Raw genomic sequence first — 18,941 nt, forward strand, 5'->3', positions numbered from 1 at the left:
TGTGGTTGGTGTGCCACAATGGTGTGGCAGGAGAGGATTGCAAGTGTGGCAGGAAGATTCAAGGACAATCAAAGTACTGTTTAAACATCGTTCTCCGCCCCAAGCTCCAAGGTTCCTTTGCCTTATTTTGCTGCAGGTCTGACCAGGACTTGGCTCCTCTCCTGGCTAAATGGATGCCATAAGATGGGGCCTAACACCAGCACTCTCAAGTAGCTGCCAGGCCTTGAAGCCCCGCTAGAGGCTACTGCTGATGCTCTGGAACCCACTTTGGAAAAACATCTCAGTGGCTTGGTCCCCTTTTGGAAGCAAAAAAGCCAGAACTATTATTCTGTGATTCATATTATATGTAAAAGAAAACCTGATATAAATTGCAGTCAAGTTACAGTCTACAGAGTCTGAAGCATGTGCTTGAAGAATGGGGAATCTTTTTCAGCCTGAAGGCTATACTTCCCTTTTGGCAAATATAAATTTTACCTTTGTTCAGTAGGCAAATTTCTACACACATTCCCACAACTCTCTCTTTCCCCATGCAGGCAAGCAAGAAGCATTGCCAGAATTCAAGGATACATTCCAGCCAGGCAAAAACACAAGAGGAGGGTACGGATGGAGAGGGGTGTGTGGCCTGGGGGAATACCGGGGGCTGGATAGAGCAGTCCAGAGGGCCACATTTGGCCCAGGGTCTGAGGTTCCTAACCCTTGATGTATCTAATACTCCCACAGACTTCTCAGTGGTAGGCCCTGGCATCTGCAGACCAGCCTGAGAAAGGCTCCTGTCTGAATTAAACCCTGCGGAGTTGCTGCCACTCAGTGTATTAACAATGAGGTGAATGAAGAAGGAATGGGAGATTCAATTTATATCCCACCCTTCCTCCTGAAGGAGCCCAGGGTGGCAGATACAGCAACAATAAAATGGTTAAAAAGAAACCCAGCAACCTAGAAACAGTTTGGAAAGATTTAAAAAAACCCACAGTTTAAAATGTTCTAAAAACATGGTAAAAACATTCTCAGCCAGTGATCTCAAAGTTGCCAGGAACAGTGTCTTTCAGCCATCAAATGCCTTGGTAAACAGGAATGTTTTTAAATTCCTTCTGAAAGTCAATAATGAGGGAGACAGACGCACTTCACCAGGGAGGGCATTCCACAAACAGGGAACCACCACTGAGAATTAGCATTGCCAGGTCATGAGTATTCAAGACCCTGAGATTGCAGGGCCCAAACCTGAGACCTTGGTTAGCCTCTGGTGATGTCATAGGATGGGCCCTGGAGTTAATTGGGAGGGAAGCAGGGCGGGGCAGAAACCCTGCACCCCACGTATCTGTGCTATAATTTGCATTTGGACTGAAGCTTGCAAGCTGTAGGTGCAATCTTCTTTATATCATCATCATCATCATCATCATCATTTATTGGCCCTCTTGCTCCCCTGCCCTCCACCTGCCACCTGGAGGGACCAGGCAAACCTGAAGACTTTAGGTCTGGCCTGGAAGTCTGGCAATCCACCAACAAGCCCTTGCCACCAATTGTAGTCTGTGATGGCTGATATCAACCGGGGGGGGGGGGGGAGAGCTACCTGCCCTCAGTCCTTTGTTGCTCTCCCTGTAGTTTGCCAAGCGCCACCCACCTTTTTCCTCTGCGCAGCTGATCAACCTTTGCTGAGCAATGGGGAGAAGATCGCTGCTCCCACAGCCACTCCGAGCAGCGCAGCAACCGTGATCTTGTATACACTGGAAGTGTTGCAGTGGGAGAGGCATTATCCATTTTAATGCCTAAAATTTGTGCAGTGTGCATATTATTATTATTAATTGCATTTATATCCAATCTTTTTCTCCAAGGAGCTCAATATGGCTTATTGTTCTCCCTCTGCTCATTTAATGCCCACAACAACCCTGTGATGTAGGTTACACTGAGAAGCAATGACTGGCCCCCAAGGTCACCCAGTGAGCTGCATGACTGAGTGGAGATTCGAACCAGGTCCCATGCTCAATTTATCACCAGCATACACATTCATGGCTTTAGTCTGCATGCAACCACATGTTTTCCATGCTGTATCCTGTGATTAGCCTCAATATTTAAAGTTTCTCTCTAGTGTCCCACATGCTTAAAGGCACATCAGTTCTGCTAATAAAAGCAATGGGACTTGAATGCATATCACGTTAAATCAACAGGATAACAAATTTGTGAAAGACAACCTTATGGCCTGTTCACATAGAGGACAATTTGATTTATTCAGGCTAAATTTTAGCTTTGATTTTGGGGGAAAAAAATAAAAGGTCAGGCTGTATGAAAGTATCTTAATCCAATTCTCAAATAATATAATGTTTGATATGCTTAACATGCAGTATGTCGGTGATCCCTACAACAACCTTGCAAGGTAGGTCATTACTGCTAATAATGCAAGGGCTGAGGATGAAGGGGTGGGGTTCTCTGCTGAGTTTGTGGCAGAAGTCAGATTTGGCCTGGGAACTTTGAATCACAATTGGTATAATCTTTAAACTGAATGTTAACTTGTTAAAATAATTATGTTTATTTTTAAAACACAGCCTTGGTGTTTTGGATTTTCTTTATGTATATTTTGCAGTCTCGGGGCCTTAAAGACAACCTTGAGGCTCATTCGTGATTTCAAGGTGCGGTTTTGCTGTGAATGGGGAGTGTGTGTTCCACCAAACAGAAGGGCAAAAAAAATGTTCCAGGCCGAATGGAACAAGCTTCCCCCAAATGGCTCCTCTCGAAAGCAAGATCTTTGAAACTCATGTGGGTCTGTGACTCATGCTGTTAGCATGCTTACTCGGAAATACCATACACTTTACATAACAAAGTGGATCTGTATACACATATAGAAATGTAGGACTACGAAAAGAAAAGATACACCTTTGTAATCTGAAGTTGTTTGTGGACTCCACCAGCCCAGTTATCTTGGATCTATGCACATCCTGACATTTGCAAGGAGAAGGAGATGGAAACTTTTCAGGTTGGACAAATATGTGGCTTTCCCTCCCCCCACCACCACGGCTCGTTTTTTTAAAGCAAACATGTTCCTTTATTTTCTCCTGCAAGCTCAGGAGTTAATGGGGCAAGGAGTAGATTGTTTTATTTTTAGGCACAACAAAAAGCTGTATGATTTAGAAACAAACAAACAAACCCTTCCCAATGCCCTTCGAAAATGGGGAAACTTTTACAGACGTTGACCTAAAAATCTTGAGCTATAGCTCTTCCAAGCAATACATCTCAGCCATCAGGGCCATCCCAGTATATTTTGCCACCTGAGGCAAAGGACAAGTTTCCTCCCTCACAGTCACACCAAGAGAAGTTTACCATGTAGACAGGGCAAACTTCCTTCAGTGCTGAGGGCAGAATGTCCTCCACTGCACCCTAAGACAGCAGGCCACATTACGGTACACAAGGCCCTGTATCTTCTAGTTCCTGGCCCTGGCCCCCTGCCCTCCAGCATCTGCTGCCTAAGGCAGCTGCTTCATGCTACCGAATGGTAGGGCAAGCACCCTCAGCCATCTTTCTCTATCCCTCCAGATGTGTACGTGCTATACATAAATTTCCCCCATGAATCCTGGGGACTATAGTTTGTTAGGTAAAAGGTAAAGGACCCTTGGACAGTTAGGTCCAGTAAAAGGCGACTATGGGGTGCGGCACTCATCTCGCTTCAGGCTGAGGGAGCCAGCGTTTGTCCACTGACAGCTTTCTGGGTCATGTGGCCAGCATGACTCAACTGCTTCTGTTGCAACAGAACACTGTGACGGAAACCAGAGCAAATGGAAACGCTGTTTACCTTTCCCGATGCAGCAGTACTTATTTATCTACTTGTACTGGCATGATTTCGAACTGCTAGGTTGGCAGAAGCTGGGACAGAGCAATGGGAGCTCACACCGGATGCACGGATTCAAATCGAGCCCAAGAGGTGCAGTGGTTTGGACCACAGGAGCTACTTGCATCGTGGTCCTCTCTCTCAGCCTAATAAGAATAATTATGGGTGAGATTCAATGTAGCATCAGCACAAGATCTGGGACAGCTTGCAGTTCCCAGCAGGGCTGGCCCAAGGCATTTTGGCACCTGAGGCAAACCACAAAATGGCACTCCACCCACCAAGGAAAAGAGGTGAGTGAATATCTACACCAGGAAGAAGGGGGTGGGAGTGGGGGTGTTAAGATCTACACTGGCAATGGAGCGGGGGACAGGAATCAAATCAACCTTACCTGATGGCTGAAATGGGAATCAGATGCAAGGGGAAGAGGCCTGCTCTGAATCACGCTGGGCAGTTGCAGAGCCCAGGAGACCCCAGAGGGTAGCCCTGCCATTTCCTCCCAAAAGGTGGGAGGGAACCAGCAGCACCTCATACTCGCTGAGAGGGCAGCAGGTGAGTGAGTGGGAAACTCTCTGGAAAATAAACATGAACTTTACAGCATGCTACACCATTAAAGAAAACATGTTAAATATGCAATATTTAAAGATACATGTTAAAGATGCAATATAGATGGTATCTCACCCCATCAAAACTCTTTATACAAAGATGTATAAAAACATAGCGAACAACTGTTGACAGTGTGGGGAAGGTGAAGGAGATATGTATTACATGTGGGGGACATGCAGAAAGATTAGAGTGTTTTGGAATCTCATTTATGATGAGCTGAAAAAGATCTTTAAGTCAACATTCTTAAAAAAGCCAGAAACCTTTCTGCTTGGAATGTTAGGTAAAGACATTCCAAAAAATCTAAGAGAATTTTTTCTATATGCTACAGCTGCAGCCCAAATACTGACCGCAATGAATTGGAAAGGGGAAAAAGATCCAACCATAGCAGATTTGCAGTGCAAATTACTGGAATATGCGGAAATGGCGCAATTGACTAACAGACTAAGAGGTAATACAAGACAATCATTTATTCCAAAATGGGATATGCACAATAGATATCTACAGAATAATAACAGTGGTACAATATCTATCGCAGCGTTAGAATGACCCTTGTCTAAACGAACTGTTAAGAAACAAGTAAAAAGGTACGAATTGTTGTAAGAAAGTGTTAGAAAATACAGAAAGAGTAAGGTTATAATGCTAAGTACATTCATCACCAGAAAAGTTATATGCATCAGGAAATGATAGGAAGTCTATTCTATGTTAGCAAAAGAGATTGTATAAATTTAATTTAAATTTAATTTTTGTAAACATATATAAGATTATCAGTACATGATTGTTTTCATCTTGTTATATTGTGTATGTTATCTATGTGTTTCAATAAAGCATTTAAACTAGGGGGAGGGCGGCAGCAGGTCCACATGCTCCAAGGACTGCATCACAGCTGTTGGTGCCAATGTGCAGTAACAGAAGCAGGCAATGCTTTCCTTGGAGGCCAGTTCTGCTGCCTCTGTGGATCCTGCTGCCTAAGGCGGTCACCTCATCTTGCCTTATGGGTGGGCCAGCCCTAGTTCTCAGGATTATTTTGGGGAAAGTAATGTGCTTTAAATGTGCTTCAATTGAGCAGCCTCTGAGTGCTTCCAGACGTGGAGCTTAATTTGTAAACAGGGAGTTGAGATACTGCAAATGAGACATAAGTGACAGGCTAGTTTGTTTTTTTACTTACCAGATTTCCCCCTCGAAAGGGTGAATCTAGAATGAAATGTGGAGAAAATGCAGGCTGGGATTTTGATGCTGCTGGCATTATGGGGACTCTGTGAAAAACTTGCATGCAAGAGAAGCACTAATCCTACAATAAAACACCCTTCTGGATGTTTCCCTTTCATGCACATTCACACTTGCAACCCACCCCTAAACCTTTCCTCTGGCTGCTGCTTCATCCTCAGGCCGGACGCGAGTGGCACTGTGGTCTAAACCACAGAGCCTAGGACTTGCCAATCAGAAGGTTGGTGGTTCGAATCCCCGTGACGGTGTGAGCTCCCGTTGCTCGGTCCCTGCTCCTGCCAACCAAGCAGTTCGAAAGCATGTCAGAGTGAAAGTATATGCATAGGTACCACTCCGGTGGGAAGGTAAATGGCATTTTGGTGTGCTGCTCTGGTTCGCCAGAAGCATCTTAGTCATGCTGGCCACATGACCCGGAAGCTGTACGCCGGCTCCCTCGGCCAGTAAAGCAAGATGAACGCCGCAACCCCAGAGTCGTCAGGGGTCATTTTACCTTTACCTTACCATCCTCAGGCAGCCATGAGGTCCACAGTGCTGGAACTGGGCCCCTCTTTTGTGGGTGCTCTAATCTGAGCACTGGGCAGCCAGGTTGGGAAAGCCCACTATTTTAAGTCCTCACAATGCTATATTGTAGCAGCTCTCTCTGAGTGCTTCTACAGCCACTGCCACCAATAAGCTCACATCAAGCAGGGGTAAGCAGGCGGGTGGCGGTGACTGTGGCAGGGTGGGGTGTCCTGGATTATTGTTTTCTAATTAACTTTTTGTTATTATATTCTTTTTATCAAAAAATGTTGTTTTATATTTTTTGTAAACGACTTTGGGGTTTTGTTTTGTTTTGTTTTTACAATCAAGCAGTTTGTAAACTGAAATAATAATAATAGTCATTTTCATCATCATTTGTGTCATTAATTATTTCAGCCATCCTGTTCCTGCTTGCAGGCTCATCAGACCTGAGAGTGCATCTAATGCCCACCATTCACGTATTGCATCGGTCCAGAACTACTTAAAGAAGCTCAGGGGGCCAGATGTCCGAACCCAGAAACAGGCCTGCTGGCAAATCCCTTTAATGTAGCTGAGGCTGCTGCTTTTCTTCTCTTTTGCATCTGGTTCAGGAACTGGCCTGGTTGGGAGAGAGGTAAGCACCTGTAGGTGTTATAAATAGCCCTCAAAGGCACATCTCTGTTATCTTCTGGGTGCCTTCTAAAAAGCCTGTTAAGTGGATGGTTGCTATTATTATTATTATTATTACAGACTGTAGCAGTATTGGATTTGAAATCTGTATTGGATGTTACTTGGTTTTAACATATGAAATTGCTTTGCCAGTTTTTAATGTATGAAATTGTTTTAGTTTTTAAAATACGATTTATTATTTATTTATTTACTTATTAAAAATACTTTTATTGTTAGATCACTTTGAGGTGTTTTAAGCAAGCAAACAAACAAACAAATTGTTGATTGCAAATATTGCCCATGGATGCTGCCTGCCTGCTCGTTCTTCATTTATCAACAGCTGGCTGTAGGATCCCCCCTTTCAGCCTGCTCTTTGGAGAGAGAAATCAGTTCCAGGAGAATTGCAATGAGCTCTGATTCTAGAAGAGGCCAAGTTGATTACACATTCTAGCTTTTGGAACTCTAGCTTCCGACGTGAAGACTGACAGTGTGTCGACGTGTGGGGGCGGGCAGAGAGGATCAGCACTGCTTTAGGATCAGCACTGCTTTAAGAAATCCAGAGAAATTTGCTTTTGCTCTAAGTCCTTGAAACTATTGGCCTTCTGATCCATTTGTCCATTCATCTGGTAAACAGTCCTGTAAAAAAAATGCTTAAGCAACCAGAAACTGAGTCTGTGCTTATGTTTGTGTTCTAGGGCTATAGGAGCCTCCTCTGCCACGTTTCATTTGCAGATGCTACCATCTGGTGGTTAAATGTAGTCATCTGTGTAAACAAGAGGCGGCTAAACTTTTTTGACCTGAGATCTACATTCTTCCTTTGCCAACCCTCCAGGAACCATGCCATCTCAGGACTCATTTGCTAATCCCACACTTTTCAATGCATTTCCCCATCACTTTTCTAGCTGCAAGAAGTCTCTTTTTTTTTAGGGTGGGTTTGTTACAGTAGGGGGACAGAGCACATTAATCCACTTTAAATGTGCAAGTCTAAAATTCCTTCCTAGTGATATATAAATTTATTTGAAACTATAATCTGACTGATAGTAATGTGAAATGGTTTTCTAACTCTATTACAGTGCTACCTCAGGTTACAAACAGTTCAGGTTACAAACGCTTCGGGTTGCGAACTCCGCTAACCCAGAAGTAGTTGCTCCGGCTTGCGAACTTTGCCCCAGGATGAGAAAGGAAATCTCATGGCAATGGCATAGCAGCAGCAGGAGGCCCCATTAGCAAAAGCTTGCCTCAGGTTAAGAATGGTTTCGGGTTAAGAACGGACCTCCGGAACGAATTAAGTTCATAACCCGAGGTACCACTGTACATGCCACTGTTCTGTGGCAGGGGTGCCAACTTGAATAAAATATTGGGGGGGGGGAGGTGCATGTACACCATTTGAATGGCAATGCCCATCAACTTGGGGGTGGGCTCAAATATTTTATTGGGAGGCAAAGACCCCTCTACTGCTAGGAGTTGGCTCCTATGTTCTGTGTCAGGTGTGTTGGCAATATCAGCTTTCCTGTTTCTTAACTCCTCTGTGCTGCTGCTTATGCCTCCTACGCCACCAAACCTCTACCTTCCCTTGTTTCTTTTTAATTGCTGATGCTGTTCATTTCCAGGTACACCTTTCCTCTATTTTCTGGGTGGATTTACCTGGGAGGAAGGAATTCCCTTTGTACTCAGTGGGCCTTATTTCTGTGTAGGAGTGCCTGAGACTGTGGTTAGTTGTGTTGGTCAGCAAGGACCAACAGGTTGGATTTTCGTCTTTCCCAGTTTACCTGGATTTTCATTTGTAAGATTACTCTAGGGCACAAAGTTTAGTGCTTGCTTGTGGGTTTCCAAGTGGGGCCTGTTTGTGTGGGAGCAACAAACATCCGCCTACTTCCAAACAACACACATTCTAGTGTGCCAACAAGCCCAAAGCACCGTCCTCTCTCCCTTCTTCTTCAGCTTGCAAAAGCTTTCCTTATTTCTTTTCCTTCTAGTCCTTCCCTCCTGTTGAGTTTGTGTATGTGCACGCACACTCATTTTGAGGCATTTAAACCAGCACAGTGTGTGACGCAGCCTAGTAATAACAAAGAAACACTATGGCAAAACCCCAGCAATACACATATAAAAAAGCACCTCTGCACAGTGCATGGATTTCCTTTCTTTCTGCCAGAAGCAGTACAACAGTGGGAGGTTCCCGGGTATGTGTGTTATGAGCTGCTTAAGCAAAGTCACAGGTGGGATATTCAGAATAGGCAATGTTACACAAAAATTGTGAAGTGTGGGCTTTTTAGAATGATTCATTGGAATTGTGAACAAATTGTATCGGAATGGAAACAAGGAGGGCTACGGGGCACAAAACAGATTTGGAAAATGTGGATTTCCAGTTGCAGGATGGATAAACCTTCCCTCTCTCTCTCATACACAAGTACATAGCCTCCTCCTCAGTTGATCTCATCTAGGGAGCTAGAACTACTCCCTGCACCTCACATGATTGATCTGATGATGAGGATGGTGCTGACTTCCTTCCCCATCAGCGTCTTGCAGGGTGGGGAACCTCAGACCCTGGGGCCATGGTCTGTGGTGCTCTAGCCTCTTTGCCCAGCCATTAAAACTCTCCCCAGGCTACACCCCTCACTGGCTCTCCTTTGAACCCAAGTGTTTCTACCAGGCTGGAATGTGCTGGAACTCTGGTAGTGCCTCTTGCTTGGATGCAAGATAGTGAGCTAACCTACTGCACACAATTTACATTGTTCCACCCACTTTTGCCTCTAGCCCTGCCCACCACTGGCATGCAACCCTCAGAAAGTTGTATAGAAAGGAATGCAGCCCTTGGAACGACCAGTTTTCCTCCACGCTAGAAAGTTTAAGCCACTCTGAGTGTTTTGTATACCTTCTTCTTCTTCTTCTTCTTCTTCTTCTTCTTCTTCTTCTTCTTCTTCTTCCCACTGCTGCCAAATGAAGGGTTGCTGTATTTTGAGAAATTTGCTTGGGGCAAAACTATGCCCCAGGCCCCTCATGATCAAGCTTGGCATCTTGAACCCATTATTAGATGTTCGAGAATAGTTTTAACACCTGGTATGCTTCTTTGCAGTTCTTGCATACTGTAAGTATTGCCCAAAGTGCAATATTTAAGGACTTGGAATTTAAATTTCTTCCAGTCCCTTATTCCTCTCTGTTTAATAATGAATAACTTTATTAAACAAAAAGCACTGTAGTCTAGGAACAGGGGAAGCTGTATTTGTCATTTTAAAAAGGTGTTTGGCTAATGATGTGCAAAGGAAGGCAAGAATTATACTAGTCCTAAGGCTGACATAATCAGCCCTGAGTGCTCACTGGAAGGACAGATTGTGAAGCTGAGGCTCCAATACTTTGGCCACTTCTCATGAGAAGGGAAGACTTCCTGGAAAAGACCCTGATGTTGGGAAAGATTGAGGCCACAAGGAGAAGGACGAGATGGTTGGACAGTGTTCTCAAAGTTACCAGCATGAGTTTGACCAAACTGCGGGAGGCAGTGGAAGACAGAAGTGCCTGGCGTGTTCTGGTCCAGGGGGTCACGAAGAGTCGGACATGACTAAACGACTAAACAACAACAAAAGGCTGTGTGCTGCCTTCCACACACATCTCAAGGTGATGTACAACACACAATAAAAACTGAACATGGTTAAAAACAATTCAAAGTAGACAACTATAAAGGTAAAGGTAAAAGTATCCCTGCCCGTACGGGCCAGTCGTGTCCAACTCTAGGGTTGTGCGCCCATCTCACTTAAGAGGCCGGGGGCCAACGCTGTCCGGAGACACTTCTGGGTCACGTGGCCAGCGTGACAAGCTGCATCTGGCGAGCCAGCGCAGCACACGGAAACGCCATTTACCTTCCCACCAGCAAGCGGTCCCTATTTATCTACTTGCACCTGGGGGTGCTTTCGAACTGCTAGGTTGGCAGGCGCTGGGACTGAGCAACGGGAGCTCACCCCGCCGCGGGGATTTGAACCGCCGACCTTTTGATCGGCAAGTCCTAGGCACTGAGGCTTTTACCCACAGCGCCACCCGCGTCCCAATTGGTGCCAGAGACCAATTCATCATGTAGGGAAAACTTGTTTTAACAAAGATATCTTCAATTGTTTCCAATGCAAAGAACTTGATGCAAAGTGCCATTGTTTTTATACTGCATCAAAACTGAAACAGGTTGTTCTTGATGGTATCCCAAATCATCTGGGATAACAGAGATATTCACTAGCCATTAACCAGTAATCAGAGTTGCAGCCAGGTAATCTTGACTCTGGACTTCATGGTCTCAACAGCAGCATGTGTTTGTGTATATGTATGTGTGTGTCTTTAGACAACCATGCATATTACTTCAGTGATGAAGCATGCATTTATTAACCACATTCCTGATGTGTTACTGCAAAACTCAAGCCCCAACAAAAATATGCAGTTTTGCACTTCCAATGCATGTAACTATCACAACTACAATAACAGCATGAATATCTGGCAACTGCTGTCCCATGAAAAGTTATTTATTTATGTCTGTAATGGTCAGGGTTAAGACTTGAGAGGCTGGGGTTCTTGCTCCCACTCAGGCATGAAGCTCACATGGTGGCTTTGAGCCAGTTACTGCCTCTTAGCCTTAATCTACCTCACAGGGTTGTTGTGAGGATAAAATGGGGAGTGGGAAGAACCATGTATGCTACCTTGAGCTCCTTGGAGGAAAAGGTGGGGTAGAAACAAAGAAAGTATCCCACTTTTCATCCCAAACGAGCCCAGTATGGCCAACAGCAAATGATAAAACAACAAAAGCCGCTCCCTCAGGGAGGATGCTCAAGGACAGGCATAGGCAAACTCCGGCCCTCCAGATGTTTGGGACTACAATTCCCATCATCCCAAGCTAACAGGATGTCCAAAATCTGCAGCTACATGCACCAAGGAAGCTACCCAGCTTTTGGGAAAGGACACCAAATCAAAAGCCCCCAAAATCAAGAAGGCTGTTGGACACAAGCGAGCCAGAGATAAGCCAGCTGCACTTTATACCCCTTCTGCCAGGCCCAGCAGCACTTGGCAGCACAATGGGGCAGCCAACAATGGCCCAGCCCCAACCCCCCGCCATTGCCTTTCCTCCCTCATGGGTTGCAGCACTGTTAACTAACCATTTCTTTCCATCAGGAACCTGAGGGACAGACAGAAGGACAAGACACACAAAGCACTACTGCCACAAGCCCCTCTCTTCTGTGTGTGTGGACCTACAACACCAACCTGGAGATGAACCTGTACTATCACAAAAAAGCCATAGCACGCACCTGCATATACACACACTTACATCAGGGTTGGCTTAGTTGTAAGTCAGTGCACACCCACATAGTATTGTCATCAGTCTTTGGCTACTATTGTGCCCAGTACACAAGCAGGGGTCAACAGGGAAGGGCCTTAGCTCAATGATAAAAGCATATTGTTGACATACAGAAAGTCCCAGGTTCAATCCTCAGCATCCCCAGATGAGGCTAGCAGAGACCCCTTTCTGAAGCCCTGGAGAGCTGCTGAATCCATGCAAACAATACTAAACTAGACAGGCCAGTGGACTTCCTATGATGTGAATGATCAGTTACACTATATGGTAGTGGTGAGACCTTGTCAACCCTGTGTCAATTTGCTGCCAGGCCAGGTTCAAGGTGTTACACAAAGTCCTTAACAATGTGGGGGCAGTTTACCTGTGAGATTGCCTTGCCCCATGTATGCCCACCTGATTGCTTCAGTCTGCAGAACAGGCACTCTTACAGGTGCCACACAATACCCGTTTCCATGTCTGCAAGAACTCCCTGCCTGTTGACATCAAGCAGATACCTTCACTGTACTCTCTTCAGCACCCGCTAAAAATTTTTTTGTTTAGCCAAGCCTACTCAGATGTTTAGAATGCTGATGTGTTTTTATTCAACCCGAGTACTCTTAAACAAGGATGAAAAATGGGTTGGAGTGGGTTCTACAGGTGGATCTCTGGGTGATTTGCAGCAAATCAAGGGTTTCTGACTTTCCATTGATTAACAGCAACAAAATGATTTTTCCACCTAAACCTAGGCTGTTGTAAGGAAGAAAGCTACTGTATTTTTCCGTTTATAAGATGTCCCCATGTATAAGGACCCCCCCCCCAATTTTGTGGGACTAAAGTTTAAGAAAATGAGGGGAGATGGCCCAAAGTTGTTGAGCCTCTCCGCCCACGCAGATGCAGGCAGGAAACACTCCCTAGATGTACGTGTAGTGGCATTGGCTGGTTGGCCGGAGGGCAACTTCCCCTGACGCCACTGTGTGCGGGAAACGATCCAGGGAGTGCTTCCCGCACACAGTGGGATTGGGGGAAGTTGCGTTCCCATCAGCCAGTGTCCCCATATTGCTCACTGTGGCATCGGGGGAAGCTGTGCGCCGCCAGCCAGCATTCCCAGATCACTCCCTACATGTAGTGACATCAGGAGAAGCTGCATGCCCCCAGCCAGCGCCCCCAGATTGCTCCTTACTCGCTGTGGCATTGGGGGAAGCCACACTCTCTCCAACCAGTTGGCTGGCGGGCGTGCCACTCCCCCCCCCCATGCCACTATCCGTGTATTGGATGACCCCCATTTTTTTACATGATTTTTTAGTCAAAAAACCTTGTCTGATACACGGAAAACTATGGTAGTTAGGAGAGGAGTCAGGTGAAAGAACTGTGAGCTCAGTTCACTTCTGCTACTGACAACAGATACAAAGGCTCAGAAGAACACTGTTCTTAAATGCAAGGGTGAAACTAGGCTTTATTTCACCTGGCTCAAAGACCCAGTTTTGTGTGCACACCCGCAAATATTTGCACACACAGGCTGGGAGCCTCAATGTTGCCCCTCTGGAGGCTTCACCTGGACCAAAAAACTTAGCTACCCCCCCCCCCCCAAGTAGCTATAACACTGCTTTAATGCCAACCACATTAACACTTAGCCTGTGTTGGTGTATCTTGGGCTTCTACAATTAAAACAAACCAGATCTGACAAGCTTGAAATTTACCAACCCTTTTGTCTAGAAGATTAAAGCAAAATGATGTTACTGATTTTCACACACACAAGCAAACACACAACACACCAGAGGCTTAAAATGAATGGAATTTCACAAAGCCCTTAAGCAAACTAATAATCGCCACCTTATCTGAGGTGGAAACTTGCCCCCATTAGATCCTCGGACCTTTTGGCTTCAAAGAGTTGTCAATACTTTATCTATGTCGGCAGCTAAGATGCGGGGTGGGGGTGGAACAGGACACCAGTTCTATCACTTGGGTCATCTTTGCTTAAATAGATGAAGAGATCTTGTTTCAAGCTACTTTGCCTTTCTCTGCTCTGACTGGAAGTTTACCACATCCATTCCTCTCTCTTTTGCCCAGTCTGTCACATGATTTCTATTATATCATGTGGGAGATATATCAAACTGTTCCCTGCCCCTTTTTGGGGAGACACCTCTGAAAAATTATGTAAGCTCTTAAGAAAAGGCTGCTGGATCAAGCCAATGGCCCATCTAGGCCAAGCACCCTGTTCTTGTAGAGGCCAACCAGATTCCCAATCTGGAAAGCTGACAAGAACCTGAGAGCAACAACACCCTCTCCAACTGCGACTCCTAGCAACTGGCATTCAGAGGCATCTTGACACTGGAAGTAGAATATAGCCATCACATCTATTAACCACCAGCGGGTGGCGCTGTGGGTAAAAGCCTCAGCGCCTAGGGCTTGCCGATCGTAAGGTCGGCGGTTTGAATCCCCGCGGCGGGGTGCGCTCCCGTTGTTCGGTCCCAGCGCCTGCCAACCTAGCAGTTCGAAAGCACTCCCGGGTGCAAGTAGATAAATAGGGGCCGCTTACTAGTGGGAAGGTAAACGGCGTTTTCGTGTGCGGCTCTGGCTCGCCAGAGCAGCGATGTCACGCTGGCCACGTGACCCGGAAGTGTCTTCGGACAGCGCTGGCCCCCGGCCTCTTTGAGTGAGATGGGCACACAACCCTAGAGTCTGTCAAGACTGGCCCGTACGGGCAGGGGTACCTTTACCTTTAGCCTTGTCCTCCATGAATTGTGAGTTGGTAGCCATCGCTGCCTCCTGTGGGAAGGGGTTCCATAGTTTAGCTACGTACTGTGTCTTCTTTTTGGTAACACATTTCCTTTTTGGGGAGTGCTGTTGCACAAGTAAACCCTAGCACACTTCTTGTTCATTTTGGGTGTGAGGAGGAGAACTCACACACAATATTAAATTACTGATTCCTGATTAAAACAGGGAGCTGATGTGGTGGGCAAAATCATCTTATTCTAGCTGAAGACACACATCTGGCTTGGCTGAGGATCACCAACTTTTGACACTTTCCCGAGCTGGCTAAGGAAACCACAAGGAGGAAGAGTAGACTTATGAGAAATCCCAGGGATGGGGAACATGCTGCGGCCCTCCTGATGTTGTTGATAGGAGTTGGAGGCAACAACACCTGAAGGTTCACAGGTTCCCCATCCCTGAATAAGACCAGTGCATATTTCTCTCCTAGGGCCTAGGCTCATGCCTGCTGCTGCCCAGTCTTCCATAGGAATTGCACTTTGACCCCTCTAGCAGCAGAGATGGATTGCCTGATCCCAGGAAGCTCTGCCAGGACAAGATAAGCAGGTTTTATTTTCCAGTCAAGTATTGTATAAGGTCATCTGTGCCTAAAGAATGGGGTAAAAAAGTGAAACCCTTCTCATTGTAAATGAAAACTGGAGAAATAGTTGCATATTTACTCAACTTGCATATTTTCTGAGAAAAATTGGAGCGATTTGATCCCAGCTCTTCCACATATACAAAATTCCCCATAGTTATCATATCTTTAAATTACTTATATATACATATGTCTTAACTTATAAGTTTATGCATAAATTGCATTAAAACGGTTGTTTAAAAGGCAATTAATTAATCTGATGATGGTGATGAATTGTATTTTTACTCTGCTTGCAAATTGCTTTTGGACTTTTCCTTGTGAGAGTCTTCTATCTCCTCTATTGCTCACTTTCAAGAAGAATCTGAAACTTTTCCTGTTTATACCCAGGTATTTGATGTCTGAAATATACTGATCCTGGTAACCATGAAATCATTGCCTAAGACAATGTGATTGTTTCAAGCTATTTTTAGAATGTTTTTGATGTGTTTGCTGCCCAGGGTTCCTTTGGGAGGAAGAGTGGGATATAAACTGAATAAATAATAGGAGGAAGCGATATATAAATTTAATAAACATAACCCTAACCATTCAAGGAGGATTGGTATGTTTATACACTGTTGTTAGAAGAATGACTAACTTGTAGGGATCCCCTTAAAGAGACTCCCTAAATAACTGACATGCAGGTATGAAAAGGTCAATTATTACCAGTTTTCACTTTATTTCAGTCAAAAGGGTTTTTCAAAGTGTACAGTTACTCTGCATAAAATATAAGACACCATAGCTAAAAAAAAGTGGATTTGTTTGTGCATGAATAATATTTATACATTTGTGTTTTCTGCATATTTTCCAAGGGGTAGTTAGCTGAACCAATGTAAGTTATTACTATATGAATATGTTTTTTTAATAGAAGAAAATAGCAGCCTTCCCTAATCTTGTGCCCTCCAGAGGTTTTGGACTACAACTCCCACAAGCACCAGTCAACATGGTCATTTGCTAGGGATGATGGGAGTTGTAGTCTAGAACATGTGCAAAGCACCAGATTGGCTGAGCATTTAAAATATTTCACAGAATATGCAAAAATAAAACCCTTTAAAATGTGGGTTTTTCTTTTTTTCTTTTGCTTCTTAAGGACAGATAAATCATCAAGAGTGTGGCATACAATATAGACATCAACAGCCCCGATTAAGAACAATTATGGCTATAGCATTATTATACCTTTTCCTAAATAAAATATGCCCAGAACTCAGAGAAGAAAATAAACCTTTAAAACTCAGTAGTAGTTTGCTGCACGACAAAAATAGATCCTCTCGTCACTTATTGCCTATACAATATTGCTTTCTGCTTTATGTGAGTATTTTTAACATATATATTTATATATAGGTTTTGGTTTACTCTGGTGAAGTCAGTGATTTTAGGCTGCTTCGTGTCTAAATGATTAAGAAGTTGAAAACTTAAAAAATGTGCTTACACAATATACACATTTCATTACTTACAAAGGAAAAAAAATAAGCTTAAACATTTCATATTAAAAACCTGGGGTACAGTAGGGTTAGTAGCACCATGAACTTTGGGCTTCTCAAAATGAGCAGTCTGCTCTTTTGAACCATCACAGTGCATTGTAAGATTGTAGTTTCTTCTTTTCCTCTGGGATGAATTTTCAAAGCGGGCCCTCTTGGCCTTTGGGGTGGGAGAAGTGGTAACTTCACCTTCTGATCCTTAGTGACCCCAGGTGTCTCCAATATTTTGCAAGAGGTCAGTTCCCTTCCTTGACGCACACACAAAAAATGCACCAGAAGAACACCTTTGGGATGGCACTTGAGGAGAGGCACACCGGAATCTGCATAATCAGAATTTTCTCTTCTTCTTCTTCTTCTTCGTCTTCTTCTTCTGCACAATAGCACCATTGTTATATCTAAAGGAAGTGTATATCTAAAGGAAGTGCACCGTTAGATTTCTCCGTTGAGGCATTACGTCCTCTTCATACAAACTTGGCATCGACTAATGCGCGTCCTCAGGTCTCCAGCTTTCAGGGTCTCCGACTGAGGTTTACTGGTCAACAGAAATGCAGAGGACACATGAAGTTAGATACCATGGTTACATCTCTATACCAACCTTCCTCCAAGAATCTTAAGGTGGCATTCAAGGTCCCTCCCAACCTGCTATGCTATGCTCTCAGCAGCCCTGTGAGGCAAGCTGAGCTGTGTGTTTGGAAAAGAAGCCTTAGCTTAGTTGTAGAACATCTGCATTGCATGCAGAAGGTCCCAGGCCCAATCTCCAGGTAGGGCTGGGAGAAGCTCCCCCCCTGGAATGCCACTGTCAGTCACTGATTATAACACTCAGCTGGATGGACCAGTGGGTCTGACTACATTTAAAGCAGCCACCTATGTTTCCTATGGCTGGATGAAGTCATAGCTGAGTGGGAGGGTCATTGGCTCTTCCAGCTGCAGCTGGCAGTAGGTTTTCAGAGTCTCTCTCTCTGAGATAGAAGGCTTTCTAAGACCTCTTTACCTGGAGATGTTGGGAGTGGAATGGGTGGAGAGAACAAGCCAGATGGGGGTAGAGGAAGCGTGTGTGTATGACCACATTTTATAGACGACTCTGGTACAGTGACTGTGTGCATGGCCAAAGCTGGGCAGGTGGAAGGATCATGGAAGATTTTATTTATTTATCACAATGTTTTAAGAACCTGTTCTTCATTAAAAAGAAAAAAAAGATGCCCTTAGAGGTTCACAAGATTAAAACCAAAATAAAACCGAAATAAAAGAATCAAGAGAAATGCAGTGCAAAAAAGCTCAGCATAAAAACTAAGTAAATGATTTCAGTTCAAAAGGAGACTAAAAGTTGTAAAGGTAAGGGGCAGTTATTATTGTTGTTGTTGTTTTTAAGGAAATATTCACCAGCTGCCAAAAAGAGAAAAGGCACAACACCAGGTGAGGCCTGCACCTGAGAGCACATTCTATAATTCAGGTGATTGGGGTGCCATCACAAAAAGGCCCTATTCTAAGATACCACACACCTCATCTCTGTGGTGGATTGACTCAGATGGACCTCTGAGGATTCGTTTAATAATCTGGTAGGATGATTATGTCCTGTCCAGGGGTAGCCAATGTGGCGCCCTCCAGAGGTTGTTTGACTGCAACTCCCATCATCCTTGTCCATTAGCCATGCTGGCTGGGGCCGATGGGAGTTGTAGTCCAACATCATCTGGAAGATGACAGGATTCCCACCCCTGATGTAAGTTTAGGTTATTTCCTAGTCCTAAATGCATGCTATGGTTGTGCAGAATGGGGTTTTGCTTTGACAGGTGCACCAAGCTTTTAGCTATATTTCTAGTTTACCATAACTCCTGACCATAGACCAAACTGACCGGGGCTGATGGGAGTAGGAGTCCAATAATATATGGAGGGCACCAGATTGGCTCATTCTGTCTTAATGGAATCCTTACACATGTAGGCATTGTCTCTACTGTACTTAGGAAAGGATTATGCCTA

General features: G+C 44.6%; 1 protein-coding gene and 1 long non-coding RNA gene across 2 annotated transcripts in view; one reads left to right on the plus strand and one right to left on the minus strand.

Moving 5' to 3' along the window:
• Nucleotides 1-3,762: 3,762 nt before the first annotated feature.
• Nucleotides 3,763-16,654, plus strand: LOC310669746. Its single transcript, XR_014507348.1, has 5 exons — nucleotides 3,763-4,104; nucleotides 4,746-4,865; nucleotides 6,557-6,773; nucleotides 11,948-14,478; nucleotides 14,831-16,654. It is a non-coding gene; the product is annotated as an uncharacterized lncRNA (long non-coding RNA).
• Nucleotides 16,145-18,941, minus strand: part of COL4A5 (collagen type IV alpha 5 chain) — a 132,374-nt gene continuing 129,577 nt past the window's right edge. Inside the window, exon 51 of the mRNA XM_083423348.1 lies at nucleotides 16,145-17,499. Within this exon, the coding sequence (XP_083279474.1) occupies nucleotides 17,418-17,499 (82 nt within the window). The 3' untranslated portion in view covers nucleotides 16,145-17,417. The remainder of the gene's footprint in view (nucleotides 17,500-18,941) is intronic.

This window comes from Podarcis tiliguerta, assembly GCF_965153285.1.
Source record: "Podarcis tiliguerta genome assembly, chromosome: Z".
NCBI lineage: Eukaryota > Metazoa > Chordata > Lepidosauria > Squamata > Lacertidae > Podarcis > Podarcis tiliguerta.